Source organism: Halichoerus grypus, chromosome 5, assembly GCF_964656455.1.
Source record: "Halichoerus grypus chromosome 5, mHalGry1.hap1.1, whole genome shotgun sequence".
In the NCBI taxonomy this organism is placed as follows: Eukaryota; Metazoa; Chordata; class Mammalia; order Carnivora; family Phocidae; genus Halichoerus; species Halichoerus grypus.
The window spans coordinates 136,867,443-136,893,140 of record NC_135716.1 but is presented as its reverse complement, the minus strand read 5'-3'; the positions used below and the strand labels follow the sequence as shown (position 1 = coordinate 136,893,140).

General features: G+C 36.0%; 2 protein-coding genes across 5 annotated transcripts in view; one reads left to right on the top strand and one right to left on the bottom strand.

Moving 5' to 3' along the window:
- Positions 1–14,469, top strand: part of ALG6 (ALG6 alpha-1,3-glucosyltransferase) — a 67,356-nt gene extending 52,887 nt beyond the window's left edge. For all 3 annotated transcript variants that reach the window (XM_078073018.1, XM_036091360.2, XM_036091361.2), the window contains 4 exons: positions 2,781–2,851; positions 7,784–7,852; positions 7,980–8,178; positions 13,255–14,469. In XM_078073018.1, the coding sequence (XP_077929144.1) occupies positions 2,781–2,851; positions 7,784–7,852; positions 7,980–8,178; positions 13,255–13,452 (537 nt within the window). In that variant the 3' untranslated portion in view covers positions 13,453–14,469. The remainder of the gene's footprint in view (positions 1–2,780; positions 2,852–7,783; positions 7,853–7,979; positions 8,179–13,254) is intronic.
- A 2,749-nt stretch (positions 14,470–17,218) lies between these two features.
- Positions 17,219–25,698, bottom strand: part of ITGB3BP (integrin subunit beta 3 binding protein) — a 62,596-nt gene continuing 54,116 nt past the window's right edge. For both annotated transcript variants that reach the window (XM_078073015.1, XM_078073016.1), the window contains 2 exons: positions 21,820–21,870; positions 17,219–17,341 (listed from right to left, as the gene is read on the bottom strand). In XM_078073015.1, the coding sequence (XP_077929141.1) occupies positions 21,821–21,870 (50 nt within the window). In that variant the 3' untranslated portion in view covers positions 17,219–17,341; position 21,820. The remainder of the gene's footprint in view (positions 17,342–21,819; positions 21,871–25,698) is intronic.

Here is a 25,698-nt window from a genome sequence, read left to right as displayed (position 1 = left end):
AAGCTGGGCAAGATTTGGAATACGAGGTTATATAGCAGAAGAGAATTCAAGGCAGGAGGAAGAACTTGAGGATACCGTGGTGGGAAAGGATAGGGAATGCTGGGAATAGCTATTAAACAATGAAATTTGTGTGACTTGTGTGTGTGTGTGTGTGTGTGTGTGTGTATGTGTATGTTGAGGTTAGGAAAGGATATAGTGGGAGATAAGAGTCGAAAAGGATCAAATCGGGTAAGACCTTGAATGTTGGGTTGAAAAAATTGGAGTTTGATTTGTGTGCCAGAGGTACCAAAAAAGAGTTTTGAGGAGAGGGGACAGATCTCTGTTTTAGGAAGATGACTTGGTTATACTTGAAGATGAATTGGTTATATTTCCTACAACTTTGGGTTTCTCTGAGTGAGTTCACAAATTCCTCCCTGGTTGTATTTCTGTGGTATTTAAAATTTGGTTCTTTGTGCCTTGGTCTCTAAGATGATATTTTATTTTATTTTTTTAAAGATTTATTTATTTATTTATTTATTTATTTGACAGAGAGAGAGAGAGAGAGCACAAGTAGTCAGAGTGGCAGGCAGAGGGAGGAGAAGCAGGCTCTCTGCTGAGCAGGGAGCTGGACATGGGGCTTGATCCCAGGACCCTGGGATCATGACCTGAGCTGAAGGCAGCCGCCTAACCGACTGAGCCACCCAGGTGCCCCTAAGATGGTATTTTAAAAATATCTTTTAAAATATCAAGAAAATTTACTTTATGCAAAGTCTTAGTGGACTTATAAGGAGACAACATTTTAGAAATTAGGGTTTTAATTTTGGGACGGCCACTTATTTACATTGCATTTCAAAAACAAGCCAGAACAGAGCATAACAGTAAAATACTTCAAAAGTGCATATGGGTACCCCAGTATAAAAACGATAGTTTCATGTTCTCTTTCCTTTGTTATTACCTTTTTATTGACAATTTCTCGTTTCATTCTGAGAATAAACTCTGAGCATTCTACATCATCTGTTAATTTTCTATAGGACTTTTAGAATAGAAGGAATAATAATAATGCTCTGATGTTGTTAATAAGCCTAACTTGAAATATTTGCAAGCTTACTTAAGATTATGTTATTTTTCTAGGAAATAACATGCTAAATAAAGGTATATTTCAAAGATAATCGAATGGAATTTCAGAGTTTGAGTAACTGTAGCAGTGTTAGAGGTAATTACTTTTAGGATTATAAGCCAGAAAAAACATTTTTTCTCTTAATTTCCTAATTTTATTCTGTTTGATATGTTTTAATATAAGCCTTTGGTTTAAAAAACTAAAAACAATTTAATTAATGACTTTTTTTATTAGTGTTGATGTTTTGAATTCTTACTGAATATTTCTGAGAACTTTGAAAACATTTCCCATAATTATTTTAAAGTGTTTTCCTTTCAATAAAGATTGAATTATTTCTCAGTATAAGTCTATATGAGGTAATTGATAGTATGAACACTAATATATGTATAGCAGCAAAATGATCATATTTAATTTATTCAAGTAGTATTTTTTGAGTGCCCTCTAATGTGCCAGGTCCTTTTCTAAGTACTGGTGTGTAACTGAATGACAGCTCATATCCCTGCTCTCTTAATTGGGGCCTTTCATGCTAGTGGTAGAAGGACAATAAACAAAATAGATTTGTTAATGGGAAAATATCTGGAAGTAATGGGAGCTATGAGGACAATAGTGTTATATGAAAGGAGTGCTGGTGGGTTTTGGTTAGGGTGCACTACTTTAGCTTGAAAGGGAAGGCCTTTCTATGGAAGTGACATTTGAGCCTTGAGCTGAATGACTGGCCAGAAGGAACCATTCACAAGAAGATCTCTTCTCTGACTTGATAAAATGAAGTTTTTCTTTAAAGCAGGAACACATTTGGTATGTTCAGCACATAAAGGGACTGGTATGAAGTGGCTGGTATGAAGTGCGTGAGGGAGACAGTAAGAAATAGACTGGAAGAGGAAGGCAGGACCCAGATAGGAGTTTGGATTTTATTCTCAGGGTTAATGGGAAGCTATTTGAGGATTTTAAACAGGGAAATTTACATGATCTGATATGGTGGCTGAGTACATAATGGACTGTAAGGAAGCAAGACTGTTACCAATTAGGAGGTTATTGCAGTAGTCCAGGAGAAAGATGAGTGTGGTTTAGACCACTCCTCTGCCACCCTCAGCAGAGGGGAAGGGAGAGAAGTGGGTGGATATTGTATTTAGAAGGTGGTGTAGATAGGATTTGCTCTGGACTGGATGTGTGTAGATGGATGTCCAATATGCAGATCATAAACTTCTGAAAATAGATCTAAGTAATTTTAATTTTAAACCCCAAATAGCAAATGAAGACTTTATAAAACATTTAATGTATTTTATTGACGTATATCTTTTAAAAACACTAAAATAGATTTGTTTCACAAGTTTTAGATTTTGAACTTCTGGCCCTCAGTGCTTTTTAATTTAAATTGTCAGAGATTCCAAGGGGGGGATGAAGGTCTGATTGTTGTGTCTTTGTTTTGTTTATTAATAACTGAGTCTGAATGAACTTGTTTTAGGTGGTTAAATATAGCTTTATAATCATTGTTTTTTCAAGAAATGTTATACTAAATTTGAATAAAATATTATGCATTAGTGTTGTATAGATATTTTCCTTCTAGATAGAAACTACATTAAACTTTAAAATTTTACTTCAGATGATTTTTATTTAGATTCATAATTAAACTACTGTTATAGTTTATAAGTTGTTATATCTCATTCTCCCTCCTTTTTCCTTAAAGGTTAGCTGTGCACTGTCATTCTTTTTATTTTCTTTCCAAGTACATGAAAAGTCCATTCTCTTGGTATCATTGTAAGTAAAAATGTTGTGTTTTATTTATTTATTATTATGTGTTTATAATATATACATAAATTTATTACCTACATATAATCACCCAAGTGTAAAACAAAACCACACAAATGTTATTATGTAGTTGCATAAGATTATTCATAAAATTATATTTTTCCAGAATGATTTCTTATAATTTTACTTCTTTATAAATATAATATTTTAAACTGAAAGTTTCATAGAATTACTGACATACTTATTTCTGTTTCTTCATATATATTTTTTATATGCTAATAAAAAAATTGAATAAACCAAAGAGATTTTCTCCTCAGATTGGAGCCTGTTTGTCATCTTTGCCTTTTTCATTGCATTCATTTCCACAACTGTTTAATAGTTTTGTTCTTTTCATTCACCTCTTTAGCAACTTTCATATGTTGACTCCTTGCTATTTCTTTTGTCAAAACCTTTGTTTAGACCCTATTGGCAATCCCTAATCAGACTACTTTGTTTTAAGAGCATTAAAATTTTTTCCTGGTTATCACAGAAATTGGGTGACAGTCGGGGTATATTATCCCAATATTAAAATAATATTTGCCCAGAACACATTGGAATACTTGAATCCAGCCCTAGATCAATCCCACCTCTTATCCTGAGGTGATCACTCAAGATGAGGGCTGAGAACAGACTCTTTGCCTTAGCAAAATGGAAGTCATTGGTGACTTTGACAAGGCTAATGTTGATGGAGTGATGCAGGGATCAAAGCCTGATTAAGGTGGGTTTAAGAAATAATGAGAGGAGAGAGGAGAGAGGAGAGAAATTGAAGATAGCTATAGATAATTCTTTTTTTTTAAAATTTATTTAATTGTGGCAAAATATACCAGTAGTCACAATGCTGTGCAACCATCACCACTGTCTACTTCCAGAACATTTTTATCACCCCAAAAAGAAATGTTGTACCCTTTAAGGGGTCAGTGCCCATTCTCTTCCCATCCCTCAATTCTTGTAACCACTAAATTACTTTCTGTCTCTATGAGTTTGCCTATTTTGGATACTTCATATAATTGGAATAATATAATATTTGGCTTTTTATGTCTGATCTATTTCATGTAAGATAATATTTTCAAGGTTCATCCATGTTGTAGCATGTATCAGTACTTCATTTTTATGCCTGAATAATATTGCATTGTATGGATATACTATATTTTGTTCATCCAGGCATCATTTGATGAACATTTGGGTTTCCACCTTTTGGTTATTGTGAATAGTGCCAGTATGAACATTCCTGCATAAGTTTTTGTTTGAACATTTGTTTTCAGTACTCTTCTTTTTTTTTTTTAATTTAAAGATTTTATTTATTTATTCGAGAGAGAGAGAGCACAAGCAGGCAGAGCAGTAGCAGAGGCAGAGGGAGAAGCAGGCTCTCTGCTGAGCAAGGAGCCCAATGCGGGGCTCGATCCCAGGACAGCGGGATCATGACCTGAGCCGAAGGCAGACGCCCAACCGACTGAGCCACCCAGGCGCCCCTGTTTTCAGTACTCTTGAGTCTACACCCAGGAGTGGGATTTCTGGGTCATATAGTAATTCTGTATTTAACTGAGGAACCATCAAACTGTTTTCCACAGCAGTTATACCATTTTGCATTCCCACCAGTAATGTAATGTATGATGTTTCCAGTTTTTCTACCTCCTTGCTAGCACTTGTTATTTTCCTTCCCCGCCCCCCCCCCATCCTACGGGGTGTGAAGTGGTATTTCATTGTGGTTCTGATTTGCATTTCCCTAATAGCTAGTGATGTTGAGCATTTTTTAAGGTTTTAAAAACTTTCAAGTTTTTAATTTTGATGAAGTTCAATTTATCTATTATTTCTTTTTGTTGCTTGGGCTTTTGGTGTCATGTCTAACAAACCATTGCCAAATCCAAGGTAATAAAGACTTACTCTCATGTTATTTCTAAGAAGTTTATGGACTTAGCTCTATAGAAGTTTAGGTCTTTGATCTATTTTGAGTTAATTTTTATATATGGTGTGAGATAGGTAAACAGGTGAGCTTTGCTGAAAAGGGGAGAAAAAATAAAAGCAATAATTGGTAGAGAAAGTAAAGTCAAGTGAGGCTTGTTGTTTAAGGTTGTAAGATAGGAGAAATAATGGTGTGGGAATGGTCTGTACAGAGGGAACACTGATGATACAGGAGGGAGGTCAGAGTTGTTGGAGCAATACCCCTTGGAAAGGGAGATGGGATCAGACCCAGAGTGTGAATGGAAGGACTGGCTTTGGACAGATGCATGAGTAGTTCACTTTAATAAAAAGAGGCAACAGGGTATATTGGTATAGATGCTGGGAAGAGAGTAGATGTGATGGTGGCATCTGTTAAAGTTCTTCTAATTGCTTCAATTTTCTTAACGAAGAAGAAGGCAAGGTCATTAGGCAAGAGCAGGTTGGAGCTGTTGGGATTATGAGATTATGAGAAGGTGTGGATTATTTTTCAAAAGAGACACAGAACAGACTAGAGAAATATATAGTGGTAGACACTTGAATATCATCATGATCATGTATCCAAAGTGAAAACAGGGGCACCTGGATGGCTCAGTTGGTTAAGCATCGGACTCTTTTGGCTCAGGTCTTGATCTCAGGGTTGTGAGATGAGTCCTGCCTTGGGCTTCTCCACGTTGAGCAGGGAATCTGCTTGAGATTTTCTCTCTCCCTCTGCCCGTCCTCCCCGCTGTCTCTCTCTCAAAATAAATAATTCCTTAAAGTGAAAACAGTGTGGGGAAGTGTTTCCTTCAAGAGCAGTTGCTCAGTATGGTTGGAATAAGTACAGGTGGAGAGTTGGGTCTTTCCAGGTTTGTGGTTTTGTCTAGTGAGGATAATGGGCTTGCACAGGGCTTGAGAGTGAAAGCATGGGAGTGATTTTAATGGTTGACCTTAGAATTTAAGCTGGTTAAGAAGGGAAAAGAAAAGACAACCAAAGGAGTGAGGCAAAGTGAAAGAGGTGGTAGGAATAATGGATTGAAGATGGGATCAAATGATTGTTGGGATCAAAAGATTGTTGAAGTTCCGGAGTGCTGAAAAGGTAGGAGATAGTGGTCAGGATGCAGTTGCTGCGTTGTGATTATGGAGGGGTTACAGTCCTGAGTATAACCGAAGGGTGTAGGAATGAAAATGAGATCACTAGAAGAGAGGAGTTCCAGCAAACGAGAAGTCAGGGTGTTGGAAGATCATCTATGTAAAAATTGCCAGGAATGAAGATGAGTAGGGTTGTAGAGAGTGCGTGAGTAAGGATTTGAAATGACTGAGTAATGAGGGAAGTGACTCTTTTGTTGGTGGATGAGGACAAAGATGAGGACTAACAGGGATAAAGCCTGAGGACATGGAGATTATTAGGGTGGAGAGACGGAGAACTGATGTGGAAGAAGTGATAAAGAGCAAAGGGGTTATCTCCCTCTGGGTCAAGTTGTTTCAGGACTATGGAAAGAACAACAAAACAGGTGAGGTTGAGAGGGCCGAGGGGCAGCGTTTTCCTCAGGGGAAGGGAGCCAGGATTTGTTTTCAACAAGGTGGTGAAGGAAAAGATTGAGAGAAGAGGTTGAGGATGCAGGGGATTTTGCTGCTTAAATATAAATACTAAGTACCTTGAGTTCAAGGGCTGAGTTCTATTCCTCTTTGTATTCCTTTCAGGGCAGTGATTGTACATAAGTTTTCAATAAATACTTGTATTTAGTAAATGACTACTGAATGAATAAATGGGAAAGAGTTAAGACCCAGAAAGAGAAAATACTGTTTATTGAGCACCTACTACGTGCATGTTTTTAACATAAATACAGTCTGATTTAAAAAGCATCAAGTAGTGAAATTGAAAGTCCTCTAGTATTTTCTTTTAGTGTGGTAGTTCAATCAGTTTGTAATCCCAGGCCTTACACTGCATATGCTGGTTGATATGGGGAAAAGTCATCCTTCTAAGAAAGGAGGAGAATGCTCAAACCTTTTAAAATAAGGAGACCCCAAATAATAATAATAATAGTAACAAGTATTCAACAACTGCCATCATTAGTAAAAAGTTATTTTATTAAAAAATTAGATAATACTTGTAAAAGAGTTCTTTCAATTATGTAACAATACAAGGTATTACTACTATTTCCATTTACACCTAAGAAAGATGGTTAAATTAATCATTTGTTCAAGGTCATACAGTAAGTGGCAGAGCTGGGACTAGGACTCAGGTCCCCTTCTTCTTGAGCATTGCCACAGTAGAATCCAGAAGGTAATGAGACCAGTGGTGCTAGTAAGGAGGTCACAGAATTGGGACCTGTGACCCTAAACTCTGTCATAAAGCCAGTAGTTCCATTTATTGGCATTATACTTCCTCTTCCTATACTATTGCTCTTTTCATTTGGCTGCTTTCTACTTGTTTTTTTCCGCTTTTCTTTTCTTCTGCCATTATCAACTTGTTTCCTCTTATAATTCTTTGTGTCTGTTGTTCTCGCATCCGTGGCAGAGGATGATCCTGTTATAACTTTAGTTTTTAACTTAGATTAGTAATATGTAACATGGAAGATAATAAAAAAAGAAGTTTGAAACCACTATACTGGGAATTAATTTATTTCCCAAGTAGGATGAAACATGAAAAAGCTCTCTTTCTCTGAATGTTTGAATTTATCTGATCCTTTCTGTAAGCTGCTGTTTTTTTCTTGTATGACAAGAAAAAAAAGGTTCCATTAATGGAATATTGGAAGAAGCAGTTTTTCATTTATTAGGAGGAGTTGATACCTTGTTTTATGTTTAGACTCACTTAGTTTGGATTGATATAAAAAAATGAACCAGTGATCCATATGGAGACCTTACTGGCTGTTTTTTGTTTGTTTAGCTACCCCAAAGATCAGACAGACAAAATGTGTTTATATTTTTCACAAGAATTGAAATTCTGTTTCCTAAGATTAAAATATTTTTTCTTTATCATTTTAGACCAGTCTGCTTAGTTTTAAGTGAAATTCCTTTTATGTCTACTTGGTTTTTACTTGTGTCAACATTTAGGTGAGTCAAACCAATATTTATATGTTTTCAGTATAGTTCTCATAAACTCATTTAAAAATTTTTTACAAAGTGATTATGTTTTGAATTAGCAATTCTCTTTTGATGTTTTTCCTGTTTTCTCTTACAGTATGCTACCTCTTCTACTGAAGGATGAACTCCTAATGCCCTCAGTTGTGACAACAATGGCATTTTTTATAGCTTGTGCAATTTCTTTTTCAATATTTGAAAAGACTTCTGAAGAAGAACTGCAATTGAAGTCCTTTTCCATTTCTGTTAGGAAATATCTTCCACGTTTTACATTTTTTCCCAGAATTATACAATATTTGGTAAGTTGTTCAGTTGTTTTTTTTTTTTTTTTTTTTAAGAGAGAGTGCTGTGAGGGGAGGGGCGGAGAGAGAGGGAGAGAGAGAATCTTAAGCAGGCTCTATGCCCAGTGAGGAGTCCAATGCAGGGCTCAGTCTCACAACCTTGAGATTATGACCTGAGCTGAAATCAAGAGTTGGACACTTAACCAACTGTGCCATGAGTTGTTCAGTTTTTAAGGGATGGGACTTAGCATGCCACTGTTAAAAAAAAAAAAAAGTAATATCTTTTTCTTTTATAGCTTTTTTGAGATATAATTCACATAAATTCACCCATAAAATCCACCCATTTAAAGTGTGCAATTTGGTGGTTTTAAGTATGTACATAGAGTTGTACAACCATGACCACAATCTAATTTTAGATTATTTCCATCACCCCAAAAAGGAACCCTCTTTCCATTAGCAGCCATATCCCATTCCACCCTAAACTCCAGCCGTGGACAGCCAGTAATATACTTTCTGTACCTACATATTTACCAATCTGGACATTCCAAAAAATGAAATGTATTAGTTTGCTTTGCCATAACAAAATACCACAGACTAGGTGGCTTAAGTAACAGAAATGTATTTTCTTAGAGTTCTGGAGGCTTGAAGTCTAAAATCAAGGTGCCTTGGGCGCCTGGGTGGCTCAGTCGTTAAGCGTCTGCCTTCGGCTCAGGTCATGATCCCAGGGTCCTGTGATCGAGTCCCACATCGGGCTCCTTGCTCAGCAGGAAGCCTGCTTCTCCCTCTCCCACTCCCCCTGCTTGTGTTCCCTGTCTCGCTGTCTCTCTCTCTGTTGAAAAAAAAAAATCAAGGTGCCTCATCAAGGTTTCTGGTGAGGCCTTTCTTTCTGGGTTATCGGCAACCTTGCTGTGGCCTCATATGGCCTCTTCTTTGTGTGGGTGTGTAGAGAGTTCTGTGGTGGCTCTTCCTCTTCTTATAAGAACACTAATCCTATCAAATTAGGGCCCCTCCTTTACTACCTCAATTTAACCTTCCTAAAGTTTCTGTCTCCAAATGCATTCACGTTGGGGGTTGGGACTACAACATATGAATTTGTGGGGACATAATTCAGACCATAACATGGAATTATAGAAAATGTAGTCGGGGCGCCTGGGTGGTTTAGTGGAGCGTCCGACTCTTGATCTCAGCTCAGGTCTTGATCTCAGGGTTGTGGGTTTGATCCCCATGTTGGACTCCATGCCAGACGTGGAGCCTACTTTAAAAAAAAATGTAGGCTTTTATAACTGGCTACTTTCACTCAGCATAATGTTTTTGAGGTTCATCTGTGTTGTAGCATGCATCAATACTTCATTCTGTTTTATTGCCATACTATATTCCATTGTAATGGACATTATCTGTTCATCAGTTTTTTTTTTTTAAGATTTTATTTATCTTTTTATGTGCTCTTTGGCCATTTGTATTATCTTCTTTGGAGAAATGCCTATTCATATCTGTTGCCCATTTTTAATTGGCTTGGCTTTTTATTTTTGAGTTGTAAGAGTTCTTTATACATTCTTGATACAGGTCCCTGACTAGATACATGATTTGGAAATATTTCTCCTATTATGTAGATTTCCTTCACTTTTTTTTTTTTTTAATTTTATTTATTTGACAGAGACACAGTGAGAGAGGGAACACAAGCAGGGGGAGTGGGAGAGGGAGAAGCAGGCTTCCCACGGAGCAGGGAGCCCGATGCGGGGCTTGATCCCAGGATGCTGGGATCATGACCTGAGCCGAAGGCAGACACTTAACGACTGAGCCACCCAGGCGCCCCAAATTTTGACATTTTTTAATTGAGTTAAAAATATAGGCCATTTCCATTGTGATTTCTTCTTTGGCTCATTAATTACTTAGAAACTTGTTCAGTTTCCAAATATTTGGGGATTTCCCAGGGGTGCCTGGGTGGCTAAGTCGGTTAAGTGTCCGACTCATGACTTTTGTTGTCATGATCTCATGGGTCATGAGGTAGAGCCCTGTGTGGGGCTCCTTGCTCACCCAGGAATCTGCTTGAGATTCTCTCTCCTTCTCCCTCTGTTCCCAACCCCCCTCCCCACCCTGCACAAGTGCTCTCTCAAGTAAATAAATAAATCTTCATCTATTTGGGGTTTCCCAGATTTCTTTGTTTTTGTATTTTCATTTAATTCCAATGTGTTTAGAGAACACACTTTGTATTATTTCAGTGTTTTCAAATGTATTGACTTTGTTTTTGTTAATTCTTCCTTCATTTTGAAGAGTATTTTTTTTTTTTTAAAGATTTTATTAGAGAGAGTGCATAAACAGGGGCGGGGGGGGGTGGTGGTCAGAGGGAGAGGCAGACTCCCCGCTGAGCATGGAGCCCGATGTGGGACTCAGTCCCAGGACTCCGGGATCATGACCTGAGTCAAAGGCAATCGCTAAGCCAACTGAGCCACCCTGAAGGGTATTTTTGCTAGAGAAGGAATTCTTGTCTTTTTCTCCTTTCAGCAATTTGAATGTCATCCATCCCACTGCCTTGTGGCCTCAGTGTTTTCTGATGAGAAGTCAGCTGTTAATCTTATTAAGGATAGCTTGTCCTTGTAGTTTTAGATGCTTATTACATATGCATTTGAATGAGTCTGGAGTTTAGGGGAGAGAGGTCCAGGCTGGAGACAATAATTTGAGTCTTTGGCATAGAGATGAGAATTAGTCATGTCACTGAATGAGCTCACCAAAGGTGTGAGTATATTAGACGACTAAGTACTGAGCCTTGGGATATTACAATGCATAGAGGTAGGGGACATGAGAAGGAACCAGCAAAGCTGTCTGAGAAGGATTAACTATTGAGGTGGGAAGAAACCAGAAGAGTATAGTGTTACGGAAGTTAAGGAAGTGTTTCAAGGAGATGGGAGTGATGTGCTATTTCAGATGCTATTGAGATATAGTTTCATTGGATCAACTGAGGTAAAAATCTAATTGGTTTGGATTCAATAATGAATGGAAAGGGAATTGGATGCAGTAAGTTATAGGCAACTCCTTTGGGAAACTTTGCTGTAAACAGAAGCAGACAAATGGGGTAATAGCTGGAGTTTGTTTAAAGCAGGAGGAATTTTAGGGCACCTGGGTGGCTCAGTCAGTTAAGCGTCTACCTTTGGCTCAGGTCATGATCACAGGGTCCTGGGATCAAGCCCTGCATTGGGCTCCCTGCTCAGCGGGGAGTCTGCTTCTCCCTCTGTCCCTCACCCCACTCGTGCTCTCTCTCTCGCTCTTTCAAATGAATAAATAAAATCTTTAAAATAAAAAAAAAATAAAGTAGGAGGAATTTTAACATACCCCTTAACACTGATTCAGGATCATAGTGTCATGACATTTCAACCAGTCCCATATTTCTTATTTGAAACTTTCTTCTTTTTAAGATTTTCTTTATTTAAGGGGGGAGGGAGCAGAGGGGGAGGAAAAGGGAGAGGGAGGGGGGAAGAATCTCAAGCAAACTCTGTGCTGAGTGTAGAGCCCGATTCGAGGCTCGGTCTCACAACCCTGAGATCATGACCTGAGCCAAAACCAAGAGTCAGAAACTTAACTGACTGAGCCATGCAGGTGCCCATTAAGTTTGAAACTTTAAATTTGATGATTTCACTTCAGAAGTTTTTACTTTTCAATAAGGTTGACAGGGATTTTCCCTTTGGAGGATATTTGCGGCCTGTTTATACCTGTTTGTCAGCTTTTTTGGTTACTATCCTTCCCAGGCTTCCATCTGGAATGAGCACTGCATTACTCTATTCAGGTTTTTAAATCCTGTTATAATATAGCCATTAAAACATCTTTTTGGGTTCCATTTATGTCCCACATTCTTCATGAAAGTCACTATGATTTCTGCTTGCTTTCTACATTTACTTAAGCAGCTTCTGTGTACTTACGTGCTATGCCAGGGTAAAATGACTAAGATCTGGCTGGTCCTTGTCTTAAAGGAGCTCATAGTCTAGAGCTAAACTGTCCAATACGGAAGGGGCGCCTGGGTGGCTCATTCGGTTAGGCATCTGACTCTTGATTTCAGCTCAGGTAATGATCGCAGGGTCCTGGGATCGAGCCCTGCATGGGGCTCCATGCTCAGGAGGGAGTTTGCTTGAGGTTCTCTTCCATCTTCCCCTCCTCCTCTCCTCTGTGCACACACTCTCTCTCTCTCTCAAATAATAAATAAGTAAATCTTAAAAAAAAAAAATGTCCAATACAGTAATCACTAGACACATTAAAAATTTTAACTTAGTAAAATTAAATAAAAAATTCAGCTCAGTCACAATAGGCATGTTTTGAATGCTCATTGGCCACATGTAGTTAGCAGTTACTCTTTTGATGTACACAGGTATAGAACATTTCCATCATTGCAGAAAGTTCTATTGTACAGTGCACTAGTCTAAAGAAAACTGACTGCTACACAATTACAATAAATGAAGTATTTTTACTACTCACTTTGGCATTTAATAAAATGTGACCTTGTGATTTTATTTAATTAGTTCATGTATTCCCGTAATCAAATTGAAAACTCTTTGAGGCCAGATTACATTTTCTTTCATATGCTCCACCATGACTTACTGCAGCATTAGCTCATTGAAAGTGTTCCATGAATATGAAATGTAATTTTCTATTTGCCATGGAAGGCTTTTTTATAGACAAGTTCTGAGATTAGCTTAGAACTTTATATCCTATAGGGACTCAAGACCCTGGAGCATACCCTGAATTTAACCCTGACTAGCAATATTGTCTGTTCCAGATAACTTTCTTTAGTACTTGGGTGGTATTAAGTATGATAGGGGTTCTTAGGCTTTGGCTACACATGGGAATCACGTGGAAAGCTTTTAAATCCCGAGGCCTACCCCAGAAACTCTGATTTAATTGGTCTGAAGTGTGGCCTGGCATTGAGATTTTTATACCTACCCCCAGATGATTCTAACATGTGGCCTAGGTTGAGATCCACCAGTAGAAGAGATTGGGCCCCCACCCTTTACCTTCAATTCTGCTCACTTACAGCTATAAGTAAATATTACCAGTACATTTAAATTTATCTTTTATATTACTCAGTAATGTTTTTTTCCCTCCTTATAGTTTCTTATCTCAGTCATCACTATGGTACTTCTGACACTGATAACTATCACACTGGAACCTCCTCAGAAACTACCGGACTTATTTTCTGTATTGATTTGTTTTGTATCCTGCTTGAACTTCCTGTTCTTCTTGGTATACTTTAACATTATAATCATGTGGGATTCCAAAAATCGAAGAAATCAGAAGAAAATCAACTAACTCTATCTCCACAAACAAATGTGAAAGTATTAACAGTGCTTAAAGGTTTTTTTTTTAACTTTTTTGCTACGTATAAATGAAATGATCATTTTGAGAATCACATAGGGAAAAAATGGTGAAAAGTCATTGTTGTCCATATAAAAATAAATGTATATGGGGACCCAAGCCCAGTGGAGGCTTTTATTTTCTAACTATAGAGTGGCCAAGACATATTGTAGTTTTATTAATATTCAGTTATCCAAGTGGGAAAATAAGAGAAAATGCCCTTAATCCACAGTGTTTACTCAGGAAATGTACTCTACAATTTGTTGTCTTAAAAAGAAATCTGCAAATCCAGTGAGCCTACTGGGAAAATCAAGTCCTTCTTTTTAAAGGAAATCATGAATTTTGGTATTTAAATTTAGTTTTCGTTACATTTTAGAATGCAAGTAATGTATATTTCATTCTTTAGAAATTATATCTCAGGGATTAAATTTGTGATGATCTTTTTAATTACTGTGAGAAGGCAATTTAAAGTGCTTGAAGTTTGAACATGCCTTATTACATGTGGAAATTTGATTTCTTTATAAAAAGGCAGAGAGATTAGACCATGTTCTTATTTTCAAAAATGCTAATTTACTTTAATACAATTAAACAGTGAATTTTACTGAATTTAAGTGGTTTTTTTTTTAATTACCCATGTTCACTAGTTCTAAACTTCTAGGATCATTCTGTGTAAGTTAAATGGTTTTATACAAGATTTCATCCTTTTGATCTTTTTTGAGTGGTTCAAGATTACCACTTCCATAAGCATTGATTCGTATCATGTTTCATGTTAACTTGGCCCTGTTAATAACGTATATCATTCTATATTAGGAGAAGCTCATCTTTACTATCATATTCAATTGGCAAAAATAATGTCATATCTATGTTATAGTTTCTTATGTAAAGATTGTTCTTTTGGGAGGGCAGGAGGAAAAAAAAGATGTGTTCTCTTTAGTCTCTGTGTTAAGAATAAAACAATTATTTTCACATCAACCTATGGTTTTTAATGAATATATTTCTTTCATAAGACATCTATTAAAGTATATTGACTAAGTGGTGATATATTTTAAAACAGTGAACATATATACACAAAGAAAATCTGGTTCTAGACGTGGACAGCCACAGGCCGCAAGAAGGTATGTGCTTCTAAGTCTGATAAAGGAAGTCGGTTTAGACAAAGCAAAAATCAGGAAGTATTTCTCAAAGCAAATGTGCATAAAGACTCAAAGGGCAGGTCAGCACAGAAAAGCAGCCTTGAATCACTGCCGAATCAGCAGGAGCATCGCTGTCCACGGCCACCATCTGTAATCACTGTGCCCAAATGTCAGCATCTTGGCTGCTGGTGTAGTCCTAGTTTTTTATTTTTTGTAATAGCATACATGGGTTTAACACGGGATGCTGATTTAAATCCGTGATGAGGAAGTCCTAGCTTCTAAATAACTGGAGCAGAGAAACATTTGAAAATAAAAGTATATTATATAAATAATAAAGTAGAATGCACCCATATTCAAGGTATCTTAAACGTAAATCCTCTAAATACACGTTTTCCTCAGAAATTTAATCATATTGAGTAACACTGTAGCTTTCATGGAGACCTGTAGCAACTACCTCATAAGTCAAGTATCTCTTATATCCATTAGAAGCCAATTTAAGAAGAGTCCACTTTGAACTTTGAAGGATTAGGTTCCAAAATACCAAAAATGTCCATTGATGAATTAAGATCACAGAAACAGGCAATTCCAAAGTACTTCTCTCAGCTACACTCAGGCTTATTGGGATGTTTTAATATAAAGATATTTAGGTAATGCAAAAATATTGAAGATTTCTCAGTTACTTCGCTAATATACCTGTCAAGGAATGAACCCTTCCAAGTTATTTTCAAGTTCATTTTAGAGGGAAGGGCTGTTTCTGAGAAATGCAGTTTTCTGTTACCAATAAACTTAGGCTTGCTTCTTAAAATGAAGAGAACAGGGTGTATGTTCATGTATCAAATATGAAGCATACAGAAGCCATTTTCCCTTGAGGCGTTAAGGAGGGGAGAAAAATCCCAGATGTAGCATTCTGTCCAAATGATAAACCACAACTAAGTGAGTGAAACATTTACAAAAGTCAAGGCAGCCAAAGGAGCCTCTCTGTTCAATAGAAAGAGTAAAAAGATGGATAGGATGTAACTAAATAATGGTTGGAGTAACACAGGGGTTTCAAGTCTCAATTGGTCTCTTCTGTTATGTTCATTGGAAGATCAGGGCCAAGTGTATCCCCCCTGCCCCCCCCCCCCCCGCCTTCCTCCATGCCATACCCCGCCTTCCTCCATGCCATACCCCCCTCCCCCCCATATAAACATTAGTTTTGTGTGTGGATCTTTCTGCTTTGTCCTTCATGTGGCCTCCAAGGGTGATAAAGCGAGAGTCATCTGATCTACAATGAAGAGAACTGGGAAATGATTCTTGGCAGACCCAGCTGTTCTGAAAGGCAAAAGCTTAGTGTATTGAGGTCAAACATACAGTAACTGACTTAATAGCATTAAGCACATACCTACATAACTTGCATTATATATGCAACCAATCTATTTCTTAACCCCTTTTTTCCTAATACAAGTTTCTTTATATGCTTTGGCTTACATCCTAAGGTTAGTTTTCAATGCTAGAACACAAAGGAATTAGCCTTTTTGGTATATTTAGGTAATGTCCTATTATAAGGTCTGTATCACAAAGTGTTCTTAGTATTTAGCAGACAGATTATCTTTAAAATCTTATTTAAATAGTACCAATAAAATCATTTGTGAAGGGAATTAGGTTTAATAGTTAATTGATGTCATTTAATAGTTTTTAAAAACTCATTTTCATTTTAAGAGGTAAATCTGAAGTTTATCTAAATGGAGAATCAGTTATTTTCAAACTTAAGTTAAATTTTGTTTCAGATTTTCATATAGTATTTTTATTTACATGATACAGTAATATACAAATTTTGTCAAGACTTAGGGCAAGTACCAAGGGAACAGTATTTTTTCCCCTGTAGAGATGGTCAAAGAAAAATACAGAGGTTTTAAAAAAAACATGTTATTAATTTATAACATATCCTGTGATTCCCACTTCCCCTTTATTTTGTGATAGAACGAGGATGATACAAAATAACACCACAGAAAAATAGAAATTTAAATTAATGCTTCAAAGTAATTTGCAGGTGATCACATACCCCATAAAAAAGTTCTTTTCTTTAAATTCAGTAGAGTCTGTGTAGTTCAGTTTAAGAACAACTTCATATTTAAAAATATATTTGTACTGAAAAATGCATTTTATAAAAGGAGGTGTGAAAAATTTAAAACTTTGAATATAGTTTTTTTGTATAAGCATAGAAATAACTAGAGTATAAAAACTCATCCCTGAGATAGTGGCTACACAATAAACTTCTAGAAAAATTTTAGAAGTTTAAAAAGAATCTAATACGCATTTGGGGCTTTACATGGGAAAGTGGTACCTAATTCCACTCACCATTAAATTTAATCTGAGTTTTAAAACATTTTACCAAAATGCCATCTTCATAAATGCTTTAAATCTATCCACAAAAGCTAAAAGGATACAGAAGTGTATGTGATACAGAATAGAAGTTAATATCCTCTTCTACATGTTGGCTTACTTTAAAGGGTCAAGAAGAAATGTATTATTTACATTGAGATTATCTACTGGTGTGTGTAGAAAGTTTAAATTAGCTGCAAGAAATTTTATCTAGACACGCACCTGCCTAGTGCTATGATCTGGTATTTACTGGGCAGATTAATTACAAACATTTCTTCTGTTCCTTTAAATACGATCAGGCAGATGCAGAAGAAGTTGGTTTTCACAGTAAGTGCACTTCTTTTAAATGCCTGCAGGATATAAAAGATGATTATTAAATCAAGAATTAGTTTCCAAATTAACATGCATCTATACACTACTTAAATGATTTAAACAACCCATTTACCATGTAATTTGGTACCTAGTTTAGATACTGGTAATCTCTCATTTGCTTATTTTTGGGTCTTCTAACAAGATTTACCCACAAATAATTGTCAATAGGGCTACTCAGACATCACACTCTTCACTTTATGTGAAGATCGATCTTGAACTACTTCTGAGAGATTTCTAAAACTCCTACATGACCTACTTGCTGAAAACACCAAAATCTACACGCCTTTTGTCTATAAGCCTTAAGGGCCTTTCAGCAGGTGTTTCCTCCAACAGCTGCCCCCCCAAAAAAGAGACTGTATTTACTGGCATGCCTATTCAGAGCATGTCCCTCTGGGGCCTCCTAGTGGTGGCAGAAGTTCTTGTCGTTTGGTTTAGAAGCCATTGGCAAGTGATGGCATATTTCCCATAGGGCTCGTGGACCTTTCATTCCTGAAATACCCCCTTCCATACTTACACTGGCAGCTATTAAGAAGTAATGCATGGCAGGCTCCTATATTTCCGTATTCATGGGAGTCCACATATATTCTTTTCCTAGAAGAAGGTAGGTTGCCAACTTGACAACCACCAACTCTTGCCAATTTGAGTCTGGTCTGGATTCCTATAGAAGATTTTAAGCACTCTAGTGTTCACCTAATATCCCTACAGGTTATTGATACACAGTTATCAGAACTAATGACAATACTATATAGGAAAGTAAGACTATATTAGTTACTATGGGGGAGATGCTAGTTAAGTTTATTTTGTACAATCCCACAAGGTAAATATCAGTCCCATTTTATAATTAAGGTTTAGGGGAACCAAGTTCCTTGTTAAGGCCACAGAGCTAAGTAGATAACAGAGCTGGTGCTGGACATGTAATCCAAATCCTGTCCTCTGTTACAATGCCAGACCATGCAAAGGAGTTTCATCAATTGATCAGGACTGCTAGAAGTGTGTTGAGAAAGATTCTGACACCAAATTCAGGATCCAGCAAAAATAAAGACTGTGATCAATGTGATATATGTCACAACACAAGAATACAGTAGCATGTATATTATCTCTACACTGCCATACTGGTTCTGGAGATGAATGTCTCAGAACACAAAAAGCAATTTAGAGACAGTGATGCAGTTCATGAGCAGTATTTTGACAGGAATTATCATTCATACAGCAATTATATTCTTTCTAAAACATATTTTGGATTGTTGCTTCCCTAATAATCTTCACTGGTCTACTTCTGCCTAATGAATAAAGTCTGAACCGATTAAGCCTGGTGATCATAATTGTCAATGATGTGGTCGAACCTACTTGTTTAGTCATTCTGCTTTTCTGCCTTTTGTGTTCATGTTGTTCTCTCTGCCTAGTATGTTTATACAGCCCATCAAAATGACCCATTTCTCAAATTCAAACTTCCTAGTAAAGTACAAAGTTTACATTACTAGGGTCTGGATGGTCCTCTGTCAGAGATAATGCAGAGTGGAATAACTAGAATTATTTTAATATCATGAACTCTTAAATAATCACTAATCACTCTATCCTGAGGTCATCTATGTCTGTTGTGTATTCCTATACTGTTGCTTATTCTTCATTTGGTTCTTAGAGAGGAATGTTTATACTCCTTAGTCTGAAGAGGAAGGAACTGTCAACTCTTCTGCTCTCTCTACCCCATGGAGGAGTGACAAACGTGACTGGCCAAAGTCCAGAACATCGATCCATATTTTACTAGTAATATTATATGTCACTCTTCTTACGCAACACCCTTTCCCTGTCTACTGTCAAGTCCAATGGGTCCTTGTGCTTCCTAATTTCATGTTGTAAGGAGACCAGCCCATTCTGTTGATCTCATCTGCAATCAAGCATAGGCAGGTCTGTGGTCTTTTCTATTGTAGAGGTACATGGACATGGGGTTTATTTCAAAGATCCAGCTTTTTCCTCAGGTTCAAGATTGAGATTCAAAGGGTTCAAGATTTAGACTCAGTGTGGGAGAGAGGAGATTCCACTTCTGCCTTAGGCACACTCCATATTAGTTACCCTAAGCTTCTGCCAGAGGGCCTGCCATGTTAGAGGTTATCAGTTCCTCCACTAACCAAGTTGAGACTTTGATCCTAAATGGACTCATCCTTTTTTGTGCTTGTTATTGCCAGAATCCTGGAAAGAAGAGGGTTCTGAACTTGTATTGCTCTTCATATCTTGCCTTATATTATTATCGTTTCATGTATAGAATATAAATCTTGTCTCTTTAGCTTGATGACTAGGTTTTAAAAGGTTGGCATTGTGCAAATGCTATGTTTTATACTAAGCCTCATAGTTTTGTTAACCAAGTGATTTATCCAGGTAAGCTGTGGTCACATTAGGGAGAGTTCTGAATGTTAGTATAAATTTGGATTTTACTGTGAATATGGTAGAGTGATACCTTCTTAAGCATGATCTATCCAGTAGCAGGACAGGCTGTAAGGAAAGAAGGACCAAAGGGCAGAAAGGCAGGTTACAGTAGGGATGATGAGGTCATGAAGGAATAAACTAGTGCCGGGGGCATGGAAGGGAGAGGTAAACATTTTTAGAAGTTATCTGACCGCCTGGCAGCAGTTGCACATGTGGGCACACAAAAGGGACAGAATTTTGAGGTTTTGAGCCTTATTACTGGGTGAATGTAATCCCTAAAAAGGTAGAATGAGGAAGAAATTTGGGGGAAAATGATGAAATTAGGGTACCTGGGGGACAATATATGGCAGCTGATATTGTGGGTTTACAGAGGGTCAAAAATGGATTTGGAAACCATAAATTGCACTAAGGTGAGAACTAGGGTCAAGGAATGGGTGAGATCATGAGGAAAGCGCCCAAAGTAAGAAGAAAACACAGTCAAAAGAACCCAGGGAAATGCCTCAAAGGTTTAGTCCAGTTTCATTTCATTGTTATTTCTCTCCACTGCTTCCCACTAAAAGGGAAGTTGAGTGGTAGGTCAACCTTCATTCTTGCAAGTTTTTTCTAAGTACTACTCATATTAAAGACTCAGAAGAACACCCTTAATATTCTAATCTTTATTAGAATCCAGGAACACAAAGCTATACTCAGTACTCTAAGTTCCCCAAAGTTCATGAATGACCATCATATACTAAATGTGTATGTTATTAGCCAGATGTGTAACTGTAACTATGTATTTATGATCGCCCTCTAATAGTTGTCTGTTGGACTGCTATGGACCTGAAATTGTACAAAATGTTTAACCCTATAATGAGTAGGTGTGTATGTGTATATATATTAGATCCTTACTATTGCATAGGATCTAAAACCTTTGACCAGCAGTGAAACCTGACACTCATAGTTTACTATTGTGAGTGGGCAAAGACTCTGGTACCAGCCTACTCAGGTTAGTATCCTGGCTCTGTCTCCGAGGTAATTCTAGAACAAGGTTATTAACCTCTTTGTGCCTCAGTTTCCTCACCTATAAAATAAAGACAATAACTGTATATCATGAAGTTGTTAAAAAGGTTGAATGGAATCTGTATGAAGTGCTTACCTGGCATGTTGACAGTGCCTAATAAGTATCAGCTATTATTATAAACTATTATTTGTTGCATACAACAGAATAAACATTTTAATGAATGAAAAGTGACACAATTTTGTATATAAGATGCTTTGCAAATATTTTTAAAAACCGTTATTAGTTAGGAAGCTAATACTAATTGTTTGAAATACCATTTCCAAAGAAAAGTATTTTCAGTATAGAATTTATTTTGCCTTAATTTTTTTCTAAGAGATAGTAGGCAACATCTGGTTAGCTTCTAAGAATCTTAATTAATACTGATGCCACTAAGTGTGGGGTAGGCTAGTTCTTAATGCGAACCTTCAGTTACAGGCACATTAGACGCTAATATCACATTATGACTCATATTGCTTCTAGCTAGTATGTTCTAATAAGCTAGTTATAAATCTATCATTTTTACTTATATTGCTGAATCTACAGGGAACTGTTCTGAAGGAAAGATACACTAATTAATATATAATTATTTACTTAATTCAGCACATTTCCAAATTCATAGAATTGTTCTATCTTGTTCAGTTACATGTGTCCTACAGAAACTACAACCCACCTATCAGTACCTAGTTAGTTATTTGTACTAAAGGTGCTAAATCAAGAGCCCTCTATACACTCACCTAAAAATATGAGCTTTTTGACTTTTAAAGCTAGGCTAATGAGCTCAACAGTTCTTTTCAATCAGCCTCTCATACAACTTGTCAAACTATCCTATTATTTATAAAAAGATTAAATATAATTTCAAAAACACCTCCAAAGCTCACTCCTATTTTATTCATAGACAGACAGTACCAAATTTGATAATATAAATAAAATGTTTCCACCTGAACAAAACAGTGAAATTTAACAAGGCTAACCTTAATTAGAATGGTGAAACCCTACCTCAGTTTAAAATGCCTTTAAGGAATTCATAGCTGTCAAGATGATATAATTCTGTAAGAAAGAAAAAAAGATTTTTTTTCAGAAAACAAGTCAAAGTAAGTTGTCACAGTATTCACAGTATATGATGTAGAATAAATGCTTAATCAAATGAAATTAAAGAACCTAAACCTAAAATTTTATTTTACATTATAAATAGCTTTGGAGTTATAAATTCTCATTTCGACATCTTACTGATTTGCCCAATTCTGTTTCAGAATGTACATTTAAGAATTTAGGATAAAAAGTGCCAAAAAACTTATCATTATAACGTATGCTTATGCTTTATTATAATTGTCTTTTGTGACATATTCTACAATCCTGAGGGAAGGACTATGTCTACCTTGTTCATTACTGTACCCCCAGTGCTAGAATAGTGCCTGGCTCATAGTAGGCATTTAGTAAATATTAAACAGATGAGGCATGTAAGGAGATTGTGATTTATAAGTATTTGAAAATATTTAAGTTCCTTTAAAAAATTCTTAGAGTGGCATTTGTTTTTACTCATTCATTGACCATGCATTGTGGACCTTCTATCAGGTTCTATACTAGGCTCTTGTTTGTTTGCCAAGGAGGAGCCCAGGAGCCCTGTAACTGGACAATTACAATATACTACAATACTACAACATAATACATTTATAAACATTCAGACAGTGTTGTAGAAGGCCAGAAGAAGCAATTTAGCTTTACCTAGGTGAGGTGGGGAGAGTTTCACAGAGGATGTGACATCTGAGGCTGCCCTTAAAGAATGAGCAGGACTAGACAGACATGGGAGAAAGAGCAATCCAGGTAGAGAGAGAGAAGCAGGAGAGAGACCTGGAGTTCACAGAGAGAGAGACTTCAGAGGGCTGAAGTCACATGGTGTGAACAGTATACATTCAAATGCCTCCTTTCCTCCTGAGTGAGGTGTGAGCTGGAGGAAAAATCACCTAATACCTTTTACGGAAGTCCTGCTTTTAACTATGTAATTAGCTATATAACACTATAAGTATCTGCTTTATTATTCTAGATATGTGTTTGATACATAAACCACTTAGAAAATTCATCTGACTCTTTTGAGGAGCTTTTCTGACTACTCTAAGAGTTAAAACGGGGAAAAAAATATTCACCTGTCAGGTGACATAAAACCAATTTCTACTAAATGTGCCAGAATAATTTTTCTCCACCTCAAGAATGGTTAGTCTTCAGTCTGTTCATTACTGTCTTTTTATAGTATTTTTATTTAATAAAACCTATTAAGACTACCATACAAATCTCTTTACTTATGCTTTTATCTTTTAACTGATCAATTTTTATATTGCTGACATCCCTTCTTCACCATTTGCTCATTTAAAAATTCATAGCATGTGAGATATGTCTCTGGAGAAAATGTCTATAAAATTTGTTACAGCTGGCAAATGTGGATGAGTCAGTGATAGCACATGACTAAATGCTTCACAGAAAATAAAATTTGTTTCTGTAGTAAGCAGAACTGTTTAAATGTTATTTATTTTTATGTTTCAAAGAAAATATATTGTGAAGTGCTGCATTGATTTAATACGCAACAATGTCTGTGTACATGCTGTAGAAGGAAAATTTATGAAACCTTTGCACAACTCCTTTAATTGAATTTTCCAAATCTCTCACCACACACAAATAATCAATATCTTCTGCAGAGAAAACCAGTCAGAATTATTACAGTCTTTCGTTTCAATTTTGTTGTCATCAGCACATACAGAGCACCTGGATATTCCTAAAGTCTGATAGCAAGTTATTTACACCTCTTAAACACATAATTGCTACTAAGTGAGTTCAAATCTATGGTTAAATTTTTTTTACTGATTATTTAAAAGATAAAAATGATCATACTTCTAGAGAAGTATACAAAAATTTAAATCATGAAAGAAATTATTTAAAAGGCTTTGAAAAGTAATAAATCAGTTTGTTTTCCCTTAAATCCTAGACAAATCTCAAGTAAGCAGTCAAAATGTATCCCCAAAACAGTGATGAATAGTGTAAGACAAGGGCATTAACATTATTAATAGGAAAGGTACGAACCACGTACAACATGCATGATAGGTGAATTCTGATAAAGAGCTAAGGACTACAGTTGTACATTAATGTAGATTTGTCACCAAAACTAGTATCTCCATTTTTTTATCTCCAGATAAACCAAGAACATTAAGGCACAGGTAGGAATTTTTGTTGTTTCTTCTAAAACTCATCATGTCTAGACTTCAAACTTCAGTGCTTTTAAAACCGAAGTATTTGTTTGAAAAAAGATACTGTTTAATGTTAAGATATAAAAAACTAAAAGGGTAGTAGTCTTCTAGGGAGTAAAATTATTTGGCCGATATGATAAATACTTTTTCAAGACTGAGTGGGGGAAAGAACAACATATTTTTAAGTTAAAAAATACTTCCATGGGTGGTTAGAATGAAAAGGCAGTATCAAACTATTTTATAGTCTTAGAACAGAAAGAGCTTAAAATTTGTCCTGTAGTCCAAGAATTTGAAAACTTTAAAATCCTATAACCCAGATGAATTTTACAATGTAAGACAGTAAGTTAGCTAAAGATAACAGAAATGTTATAGTTTGTGCTTTTCTTTTGAAGGCCACAGCTAAAATTCTGAAATATTTTGTATTACAAACAGCTGAGACAATCAACTTTTTTGAACAATGTAAAGTTCAGATGGTTACATTTCATCTCAAATATGCATACTGCAACCTACACAATTATTCTCAAAACAGATAAAATATGTTTTGGACTAAAGCTAAGTGTCTCGATTTCATATCTTGGCAACTGTTCTACAATTTGCTTACATTCTTTTCAAAAACATTTTGTTTACTGGAAGTACTGGTCATAGACAAACAATGATGGTATTTTTTAATATTTCCAGAAAAAATGAAAATACTAAGTACTATATAATGCCATCTATTGACTTTTTTGACGAATATTTGTATCAAGTTGTCTTAAGTAGAGGTTGATTATGTAAAGTAAATAAATTTCATGCCTTACCATGTGATGATAATGTGACATTCCATCTGTATCAACCCATTGAATGGTCATGTTTTAAATCTTCAGCATAACAAATTAAGAATAATTATGAAATTCACATCCAAATCTAACAGAAAAAGGACCTTTCATCTCATTATTTTTCTAAGAGTCATAAAGCCAATATTATTAAGGAAAGTAAAGTTAGGCTTCCTTCCTAAGTAACTGAAAAAAGAAAGAAAGCCTTCCTTTGTTTAAGAAATTTGTATTTAGCAGGGGAGAGACTCTTTTATTCATATACTCTATCAAAGCATTCTCTGATTTGCCACGTCCAGTTCTTTTGAAAACTATGAAAATCTCAGTGTACCTTTTCATGTTATTGTGTACATTTTAATTTCCCCTGAATGTTACATAAAGCCTTAAGAATGTGTGTCAGATGTCTATTTATTTAGAACACTAGCATGTTATTTTTACAATTATACTGCTCTGCCTGTAATAAAGACTGCAACTGATGCTAAACAAGCTAGCAATGACATGGAAAAATAAATAGAACTAGGGGACCGACTTGAAGAAGCAACAACAGCATAAATGTTGGAATTTTCCTGATACTGTCTATTTTAACTATTCTAGGAAAATTTTATGAGAATCTGAAGGACATTCTTTTGATTGTGAAACAAGTAATTTGTTCTTATTTTCATTAAGTACCTAATAAAACAAATTCCATACATATTATGGGAGTTATTTTTATATTATATAATTTCTAATATTACGAAGATTTCCCAAACATTTTAAAATTTAAACAATTCTGAATAATAGCATAGTAAAAGAAAGGAGTAAGGTAGAAATTTCTATAAAAAGCTGAAGGCTAG